The sequence below is a fragment of the Gymnoscopelus braueri genome (genome assembly GCF_963280865.1).
Source record: "Gymnoscopelus braueri genome assembly, chromosome: 23".
Lineage (NCBI taxonomy): Eukaryota > Metazoa > Chordata > Actinopteri > Myctophiformes > Myctophidae > Gymnoscopelus > Gymnoscopelus braueri.
The window spans coordinates 6358381-6369263 of NC_137625.1; the positions used below are offsets into that span (position 1 = coordinate 6358381).

The 10883-nt window shown below is 39.4% G+C and overlaps 1 protein-coding gene across 1 annotated transcript in view; it reads right to left on the reverse strand.

Annotated features, from left to right (window-relative positions):
- Window positions 1-263: 263 nt before the first annotated feature.
- The window catches only part of cmasa (cytidine monophosphate N-acetylneuraminic acid synthetase a), a 15075-nt gene continuing 4455 nt past the window's right edge, over window positions 264-10883 (reverse strand). The window contains exons 4-9 of the mRNA XM_080421529.1: window positions 7144-7299; window positions 5017-5153; window positions 4650-4744; window positions 3063-3234; window positions 2642-2807; window positions 264-1851 (exon numbers count right to left, since the gene is read on the reverse strand). Of these exons, the coding sequence (XP_080277655.1) occupies window positions 1643-1851; window positions 2642-2807; window positions 3063-3234; window positions 4650-4744; window positions 5017-5153; window positions 7144-7299 (935 nt within the window). The 3' untranslated portion in view covers window positions 264-1642. The remainder of the gene's footprint in view (window positions 1852-2641; window positions 2808-3062; window positions 3235-4649; window positions 4745-5016; window positions 5154-7143; window positions 7300-10883) is intronic.

A 10883-nucleotide genomic window follows, 5' to 3' on the forward strand; every position in this document is an offset into this window, starting at 1 on the left:
GATGGAAAAATAATATTTTTATGTGGTGTCATAATTAAACTTTATGTTGATATGGCACACTGATTATCAAGAAAATGAAAACTTGACACTTCTTGTCAAAAAGGTTGCCATGCTGCTGTAAACCCCTGCTGTAAACTACAGTATAAGCAGGCAGGATGTAATACGTTCTGGCCATGTGAATGTGACCTGAATGAAAGTTTGTCCCTGTTGATGTATTCAAACTGTATCTGAACGCTCACAAAAGAATCACTCTGAGCCTTGAATCTGTAGACAAATTTTAAACATATTTTTCTCATTGAAAACACCATTGTATTCCATGGATTTTGCCTTGAAACATTACAATATTGCACTCAATGTCCATCACAGTCAACCATGAATCTCACAAGAGCAACATGGGGCTTATTTTGATGACATTAACAATTAAAACCACAGATTTAACTTAATGAAAAGAAGTCAGAGTAGAGAACTACAGAGATCAAAAAACGAAAACAAATCCCTACCAACACTGAATACAAATAAGACTACATTCAACAGAATGTAATCAAATGTGCATGTTCACAGCCTTTGAAAATAAAACCTGTACCATTAAAGTGTCAGCATATTATACCAGTAGTCTAATGGTTTAATCATGTAAAAATAAATTATTAAAGTCATTTTGGTGTTGGCTGAACTAAGAGTGCATACAAGGCCTACTCTCTGTATCCTTGGAAGCGTTCCTCAACACAGACAATGCACTGCAGACCAGAATGTGAATAAATAATAAGATCTGTTGAAATGCTGAAACACACTGAATGGATTTGATTTCCAAAAGCTGTGGTTTTCACATAAACAAAATTACCGTATGATAGCTCTGATACGCTTAGAGATGAAAGACTGCAGCACTTCCATTTAACTTTTTTCTTCTTCTTACCATCTCTGTGGTAATCAAAATATTGCCTATTACTGTGAACTGAATTGTGATACTTATACCTTAACTGGTATATGGCTGTTCATGTAGAAGTACTACAAAAACCTGTGTTTTGCACCTTTATTCAACATTATCTTTATTGGTCCTCATAATCCTCATTTCTTTCTATTCGCTCTGTGACTCAAAGGCAAGTTGTGGATAACTTGAAAATATACAATACCTGACAATGACATAATTGGTGGAAATTTCAAGATAATGGACATTACAGTCTTTATCTTTTTGTAACATTAGAATGCTATCCACGGTCGTTGCATCAATTAATAAACACAAGTTTGACAGGGCCTTCTCAGTGGTCTATGGAACTCACTCCCAGCTCACATCATAGCCACGTTTAAAACCACACCCAAAACCCAGGCTCGCAATCCCTACCTAATCCTAATCCCCCGTTTCTACCTTTATTTCTATAGGGTACAACACTGATGATACGTCCCAGGTGCATCCATGTGATGTTTTCTTTATAGTACACAAATCTTTTCTTATGGGGGCCCCTGGCACAAATAATTTTCAAATGGGTGTCTGTGGCCAAATACATATAACTTTTGGGATCCTTGACATGAAAATGTTTTAGAACCAATGCATTAGTGAGGACCAATAATGTGGAGATAAGGTTTACAGCATTGTGGTGTTGTTGATTGAGACTCAGACCGGTCAGGATAGTTTTTTACGGTCCAGTGTTTAAAATCGGTTGATGCGGTCCTGTTCCATCTGAGACTTGGCCTTCTTCTTGAGAAGAAGGATGTGTTCGGCGAACTCCCGGACGGCCCCCACGCCCCCGGCGCCGTGGCAGCTGTACTTTGCGGCGTTGACCGCCAGCACCGGTGCGTCCCGCGGTACCGCGCTCAAACCTGCCAGGATCAGACACTCTACGTCCGGTTCATCGTTGCCTGTGAGGTAGAGGAGGGAGAAAGCACAGGTGGCTATAGGTTAGAGCCACACCAATATATCTGCCATTATTTAACCTTTTCAATGACATCAATATAATTATGTGTCCCGATTATTAACCACACCACGTCATGTCATTAATGGCGAGAAAAGATTTCTAAAATAGCAGATCTACAAGCTGACAAAAGTGAATTTGTTTTAAATAGAGCTCACGTAAGCGGTTAAATAAAATACAGTTCAGTTTGTGTTAAAAAAATGTATGGTTAGAAGTTAAATGTTCTCAAACTTAAATCAAATTGAGTAGAACATTTCACATTTTTTGACAAAATACCAGTCAAAACGTGGGTAATCAGACTCTCCAAAATCAGGCTTGGACCCAAAAATCAGGCATCGGCCTAGCTCTTATGTATATAGGTAGCAGCCTGCTGGATGAACTAGCTGATAAACTGCTCTTACTCATATAAACATTATTATTAAATACTATTTAACAACTGGTTTTACCCACATAAGCTACATCTTTCCAGTCCAGCCCTAATATAATATTAGGTTCGGTCGGCGCTAGCTTGCCACCATTGGTGGGTGAATGTGGGAAAAGTGGGGACGCTGGCGTCGACTGTTCGCCGCTCCACCTCCCAATGTCCCCCCCTGTATGAATGAATGAACCATTGTAAAGCGCTTTGAGTAAGTTTGAGTACTTAGAAAAGCGCCATAAAAATGCAATTCATTATTATTATCATTAATATAATAACACAACAATAGATTATTCATGTAAACATTTAATAACTGTTTTACCCATATAAGCCACCTCCTTCCAGTCCAGGCCTCGCTCCTCCAGCATGTGCTTCATGTCCCCCAGCAGCTCCACCCCAGTCTGCCTGACCTTGCAGCCCGTTCTCTGGGCCACTGTGTCACACAATACCTTGCTCATGGGGTCCTCACTGGAGGTCAACAGCACCACCTGGTGGGGGGTAAAGAGTAACAACCATACAGTCAATTAAAAGGGCTCCAAGATGGAAAGGTGGAATTATAATCAACATGCTTTTTCTCTATTTCAAACCTATTTTAACCAATGGGAAAGTCAAAATGTCACAATCGTGTCACACTGCAACATGTTGTGAGTTTATAGATCTGCTTTTTCTGCTTTAGGGCTAAAGTTAAAAATGGCAACAAAAAAATCCTGTATTATAATTTTTATTATTATACATTTTTATACCTCCACTCCTTCTCTGTTCAGCATGCGTAAGCCCATGGTGTCTCTGGTGTTGATGGAGACCATCTCCTCTCCAGACGCAGACACAATCATCTGGCCGTCTGTCAGACATCCAGACACCTTACACAACAACAGACGCACCACCTCGGGCTTGTCTCGCCCAAAGTAACCGTACCTGGAGAGGGAGAGAGAGAGAGAGAGAGTTGGGGGGTTGTCAGAGAAACAGCACACGAGAGACAGTAAAATATAAGAAAATATGTAAAAATGGGGGATTAGTGCCGATATAGAAACAGTGCAGATAAAAAAAACAAGTCCGAGACGACAAATAAAACTACATGCCAGAAGCTTATATATGACAGAGAGAGAGAGAGAGAGAGAGAGAGAGAGAGAGAGAGAGAGAGAGAGAGAGAGAGAGAGAGAGAGAGAGAGGGGGGGGGAGAGAGAGTGACACGAAGGGACATAAGGAAAACAAGTGAGGTAGTCACAACTCGCAACCAACGTGAAGAGGACCGCCATTAATGTGAATGTGTGTTTTTAATTGCTTGAAATGGAGTGGAAACAAGTATGCAGAGAAATTCATAAAACAACTAACTCCAAATATTGGAGAGAATTTGCATGGAAACTATACACTAGATTTTTTATTACACCAAACATCCTCTCCAAAATTAATAAATCTGCTACATCGGCATGTTGGAGAAAATGTGGCGAGATGAGGGCAAACCACTCGCACATTTTCTTCTTCTGCCCCATTCTAAATTCGTTCTGGAAGTCAATTACAGAAGATATTACTAAGATTTTCAATTTGAAAAGAACACTCAACTCTGTAAACATTATTTTGGGGAAATTACCGGTAGAACTAATGCAAGAAATGGATAAATACATATACAGAATCCTTCGAACCGCAGCCCTTAAACAGGTAACAAGGAACTGGCTAATGCCTTCAAGTCCAAGGCCTAAAAAATGGAAAGAAACAGTACAGGAAATATGTGAAATGGAGAGAATAACGTTTCGAATTAGAAACAATGAGCCCGAGTTTAATAGAAGATGGAGTAAATGGACAAATTATGGGACCGCTTGACTAAGTTGGGACAATGAGTGAGACTGTGGTTCGGGCTGTGATCTTTTACTTAAATTATATATGGATTTTTTTTTTTTAAATAAAAATAAATAAAAAAATCTATGAAAAAGGCAGTCAGATCGTCGAGAACTGACATAAATGCAGAGACAGCAAAATCGTGTTGGCAACATAGAGGACACCCCCCCCCCCCCCACCGTTTTTATTTTAATTTGTTAAGTTAGCATTATTAAATATCACTAGTATTATAATTATTATAATTTAACAGGTATTAGTATTAGGATAACTTGCATTGACTGATGTGTAATTACCTATTTATTTTTATTTATAGTTATTACTTTCTGATTATTGTATTTTACTTTTTAACACTGGGTGTATAGATAGGGGAAAAAAAGAAAAAGAAAACGTTGCAAGAAAATAAGAAATGAAATGCAAATATCAAATGTAAACCTGAAATTATCTTGCAATAAAAGTATTTTTAAAAAAAATGTGTATGTGTGGTTAGTTTGTCCCACCTGAGGACCCTCTGTTCGGCTACAGGCCAGTCGATGTCCACATCGATGTCCACACTGTACTCTGGCAGCATCTCATAGTAGGCGACCTTACCACCCTGCAGACACGGTAATGAACGGGGAGAGGGGATGACAACAGACTGTTTGAAAAACACATCACGTGTGACACCAAAATCTATCTATTATTATCTATTCTAATCTCCTATTCAACACTTCTAATATCAAACAAACAAGCAGAGCCCTGTGATCTATATCAGTCAGTGTGAAAAGAAGAAAAAACGACAGTGGGAGTTCAACCATCTTCACAGCAGGATATCACTGTTGTTCCAAGTAGGGATGGGGCAAATCAATGACAATTCAAGTCAATCACCTGCAGTGCTCCTTGATTCAGTACGAGGTCTTTAGTGGCGAAGTAGAAGGATCCATTCTCACACAGTTCACCATCCCAGTCTTGGCGCCGGGGTCTTTTAGCAGGGTTTATATTCAGTGGTGTGGTCGTCTCTCCAGCTAGGAAGGACAGTGAGAAGAAGCTTAAGGTTTAAATTCAATGGCTTGGTCATCTCTCAAGCTAGGAAGGCTAGCGAGGAGAAAGCTTAAAGGGATATTTCACTTTCAAAAAAGCTTATATATTTTTTGGAAAATTATAAAAATTAAATACAATCAAAAAATGTAATAAAATAAATGAAAAGAGTAATCGGAAAAACACGGCCCCCTCGCGTATTAGGAGGGCAGGGTTAGTCACCAGAACCAAGGACGGGTGTTTTTGATGAATCTAACATGTTAAAAAGTTTGAAGTTATAATGGGTTTGTATAGGAAGGGGGGGTGTCTGATAAAATGAATATCAAATATCTAAATACTGAATCAAGCAACTTAAAAACGGTCTGGGGGGCTCACAAAAGCCTGAGTAGACGATAAAATGACCAAAAGTTTTTTTGAAAGTGAAATATCCCTTTAAGGTTACACATAACACAAATAACTGCTTTAAATAGATCTATTTCAGAGTTTATGGTACAGGGACAGGGAAATTGAATTATCAGCAAACACTTAAGCGAAAAGCACCATAATGACAGCTTTCCATTGCAATGAGTGTGTTTCAGCTGTACCGGCCCTTTAATTACCGCCATTCCTGCCCTAGGGGAACAGGTTTATACACTTTGCCCTAGGGGAACAGGTTTACACACTGTGTGTGTGTGCACTGCACACACACACAGCCCAAAGCCATGCAAATTATCTTTAGGTAAACACTGGATTATGTGACAGCCCAGGACAGCCCAACCCTAACTTATCATCATACCCAGGTTGAAGTCATTATGTCTATATAAACTGTGACACTGAGGCATCTAGAACAATGTCACACTTTCTCTAGCATTCATCTACTACTACAGGAACTACTATTTAAACTAATATCACCCAACTTTCTGCTAATTAAATGGAACTGCATTTGTTCCCTCATCTGACGTTTCCCAAAGTTCTGCTTTGGCCTTACTGACACTGACCACTATTTTTCATTTCCAGGACCCCCAGTTTGACATGCATCAGTCCACAAACCCCCATTTGATACATTTTATTTTGTTCCGTGGACACACCCCCTTATGTGACAAATGAATGTGGCTATTTAATTATTAGCGTCTCTCTCTCCCCAATGCATTATGCATTGTTATATAACTTTACACTGAACGGGCTGATGATGGGCAACATACACTCCCCCCCCCCCCAGAAAACACATGGTGCTCAGTTTACACACACATTTTTGTGTTTTATCCCTTTGACAGATACAGTACTATGTACACATATTGTCTCTAAGGAGACCTTGTACGTGGCTATTTTCACTACTTTTGTGCGACACTCTTGTACTAAAAAGTAGGGCATTAATTTATGGGACAAAAAACATAAAAATAATGAAGATACAAGGTTTCTGCCTGACAGCAGTGGTGGAAAAAGTACTCAAATGTTTTACTTAAGTAAAAGTACCAATACTGCAATATAGAAATACTCTGTTACAAGTAAAAGTCCGGAATAAAAAATTTACTTGAGTAAAAGTACAAAAGTATTGGCATCAAAATATACTTAAAGTACCAAAAGTAAAAGTACTAAAATATTTGAAAATAGCAGATCTACAAGCTCACAACGCGTCGCTAGTGAGCTTGTAGATCGGCTATTTTCAAATAGCCTAGGTATAAAATAGGGCTAAAGTGGTTAATGTATGTTTTATAATGTAATAATTTATATCTGCAAAGTAACTAGTAACTAAAGTTTTCAAATAATTGTAGTGGAGTAAAAAAGCACAATATTTGCCTCTGAGATGTAGCGGAGTGGATGTAAAAGTATTGGAAATTGGAAATACTCAAGTAAAGTACAAATACCTAAACATTTTACTTAAGTACAGTACTTAAGTAAATGTACTTCGTTACTTTCCACCACTGCCTGACAGTGACGTAATGTTCAGATGCATTCTCGTCAATTAAAACGACAATCAATCAGTAGTGAGTAACGTACGTCCTTTCTTGACCTCCTGCCAGCGGAACTGGTGTCGTCTGACCACGGCGAAGACGGAGTCACATCCCTGCAGCGTGATCATCTCCACCGCCTCCTTCACATGGAACGGATGGAGGCACGGAGCCGTGGCCTGGATGTTACAGATCACATCCACCTCTGGAGAGACAACATGCATAAAGAAATGATTCTCCTCATGAGTTTGAGATAAAATGATGCGTCATCGTTACAGTACATGAATCCCATTCTGGGAAAAAAAACTAAGAAGATGAATTGAAATGATCCAAGGTGGCTGGACGGAAATCACTGTCCCTGGTTCTCAAGACGTGCATTATCGCTCTTAGCCCTTTAACCCTTTAAGACCTGAGGCGATTCTTTAAAAAAAAATCTAAATCCTAACAGTTTTTGGAAAAAATAATAATATATTTTTTAAAGATTTTTCAAAAATGGCAGATCTACAAGCTCATAGCGCGGCACTCAGTGCCGCACTATGAGCTTGTAGATCTGCTATTTTTGAATAGCCAAAGAAATCTAAAGTGACACAGATGCGTTCCAGGACTTTAATCAAACGTCTTCCAATATGGTGTGATAGTCAACTGCCTTAACCACATGTCATGAACCCCTAGTGGACCTATTCGGAGGTGAACGTTTGGTGAAAATAGCCGATCTACAAGTTCACAACAACGCGTTCGCCCAGCATCTGATGTAGAGGGAAAAAGGAGGGGACCTAGTACCGTATAGACCCCTGGTGGACCCCGGTCAACAAAGTCTATAGGGCTATGTTTTTTTTTGTTGCCTTTTACCCCTTTTCTCCCCCAATTTAGTCGTTATGCCAATTGATTCCTCCCTTGTCACTGCTATTGTGTCCTACTGACTCACCTGCAGGTTCAAGGTTCAATATCACCCTCCCCCGCCCGGCTTCCCTCCCCCGAACGCGGGCCAACTGTGTTCACATAGACGCTCGACAAAGCCGGATGCACCACAGCAGAGCGTTTATATCTATGTACTGTGCTAGTCTCCTGGTGAGAGGTTACATTTATGTGAGGAGTGCAACACTAAAATTATACTGTTATTAGGAAAATATTTTTGCTGCGATCTCTACAGACATTTGGAGGGAACATCTACAATTTAGGAATTCAGCAGACACTCTTATCTAGACTAGAGCAACTTACAAAGTACGAGATCAGAGTAAACAACATGAACCCTAGTAAACCAACGACAGGAGAAGTGGCTACGGAGTTAGAGTATGTGATACAAAGTAACTAGGAGTCAGGACAACAAGTATACTTCAAACCTGGTAATGATATCTAAAATATAGAGTATACTATAACATCTGTCAACAACTAACTGGTTGCCACAAGGTGGTCATCTGTCACTGTTGATCAGAACTTTGACTTGAAAGCCTTTATGAGAAAACACATGTGTGCGAAAGGAACACACAAACTTCATGTTCAGTATTTTCCTGCTCAGTGCTTGCTGGATGCTGTGAAAAGAAACTGTCCTGCTGTTGAGATGGCATGGAAATGGTTTGGTCTTTTCTCTCTTGGCATCTCAATACTATTGTCTCATCTGCTCTTGTTATAAATATATATATATATCTTGTTAGCTGTGATATAAAATGGTAGTAGTAGCTGAGTACTGGACAGGTAACACCCAAACCATTGATATGCTGCCAGGCTCATTCCTATGCTAAATTGCACTATGCTGCTCCCTAGGTGACATTCGAATTCAAACCAGTGTGTGATTGGATAGAGGACAATATGAATGGTTGTTTTTGTCTGGGTTTTGAAAAATTTTCCGCCATCAACCAAACATCCCGGAGAATCGATGGGGTTCATCCCAAACACATGGTTGCCCATGTGTTTGGGATCTACTGAATCCAGTCAAGGGAAGTGCAGACACAACAGATAATAAGAGTGTGTACTGTGTACAAGGAAATTAGGTGGATTCTTAAGAGGTTAGGTCTAGCTCATCAGATGCCAAACCAGTTTGTTGGAATGGCATGGCATGGCATCATAGAGAGAGAGAGAGAGAGAGAGAGAGAGAGAGAGAGAGAGAGAGAGAGAGAGAGAGAGAGAGAGAGAGAGAGAGAGAGAGAGAGAGAGAGAAAGATTTCCACAAATGCAATATTTTATACAAAGCAGCCTACACTCACACGGCTATCGATTTCCAACCATATCTTTAACTTAATGTAGTTCATCAATAGTAGCTGTAGCATACTATTTATTTGCATTTTCTATTCAAACTAAAATGTTTTAATTGACCAGTACCTATCTGTCCTTTGTCTAGGACCATGCATATTTATTTCTTTTGATACTTAAATGTGGTGCAAACACTATCTGTCTTTTGTCCAGGAACAACAGTAGGTTACCTTAATTTCAATTCAAATAGCAATACGCATGTCTATTGTACAGTGAAAAACTCTACCGCACAGCTGTCTGTCTGATGGTCTGTCTGTCGCGGGAGGAACAAACGTGCTGTTGCACGTTTGCACACACACACACACACACACATCCTTAAAGTCTTGAGTTCCCTTCTCTTTGACAATGGCACTCTGTTCTAGTTTCTCTAGCGTGTTCATCTCCCATGATTCCTTGGCCTTCTCAAAGGCAGTCAGCAGGATCTTGTACTGCAACATAGCGTCACCCACACACAAAACAAACACATCTAATTTAGCGCTGCGTATGGAAAGCGACTGAAAAAGACCAAGGCTAGAATGAGTGCAGTTTCCAAATTCTTACATTATAACAAAAGACATGATTCCCCTGTGCACAGGGGAGATAACACACTTACTCCAGGTACGAACTAAAAACTGCACTATGAAGCTAGACATTCACTTTGTATTTTTGTTGACTCTAACTATCTCCAGAGCCCTGAAAATCATATCTCTCACTATTCCACCTCTCTACAATGCTAGTCTAGCCTTGTAAACCTAAATGTTTACAAATATGTTATGTCAATATATTATTTTAGGCTATTCTAATCCATGCCCTGTTTCCGGTTACGTTATTGTATTTTCTGTGAATGAGCTACATTCTACAGTTTAACCCAGTGATTCTCAACCGTTTTAATTTAAATTATAGAAATTTGCCTAGGCCACTGACCTCCAATTTGATATGATTTTCATCTCTGGGACCCTTATCTACATGGTTCAAAAGCCAGCGTTAATTTAAGTCAGTGTACAAATGGTAGGTCTGCCAAATGCTCACATCATATACAAGCATACATTATGCACATGTACTCAGCCAGGGCTATCCTTCTTTAGACATGTGTCAATGTCAATATGTCAGTATATCAATGCATTGTTATTTTGTTGTCTCATATTTATTGTATTGTATTTATGTACATTTTGTCAACATTTGTTCCTCTACATGTGTTCACATATAATACTGAATAATAATGGATATGCAAAAACTATTTTTTTCTTTCTTTTTTAATTGAACTGACCTGTAGTACAGTTTATTAAAAGTTATCCAACCGCTATGGACTTCTGTAATTAGATTTGAATAAGCCATAACTTGACATGACCACAGTGTACAGTATGTATGTTGCTCAGCAGTAGCTCAAGTTGGGCTCAGAAGGTTGTACTGTTTGCTCAGGCCGATGAAAAATTAGAGGGAACAGGTCACTGGCACAAAATATTTGTAGATGAGGGTCTGGGGCCAAATACATATTAATTTGGGGGTCATTGACATGGAAAGGTTTGAGAACCACTGATAGCGTGTTTGTGTGTGCGTGTGTGA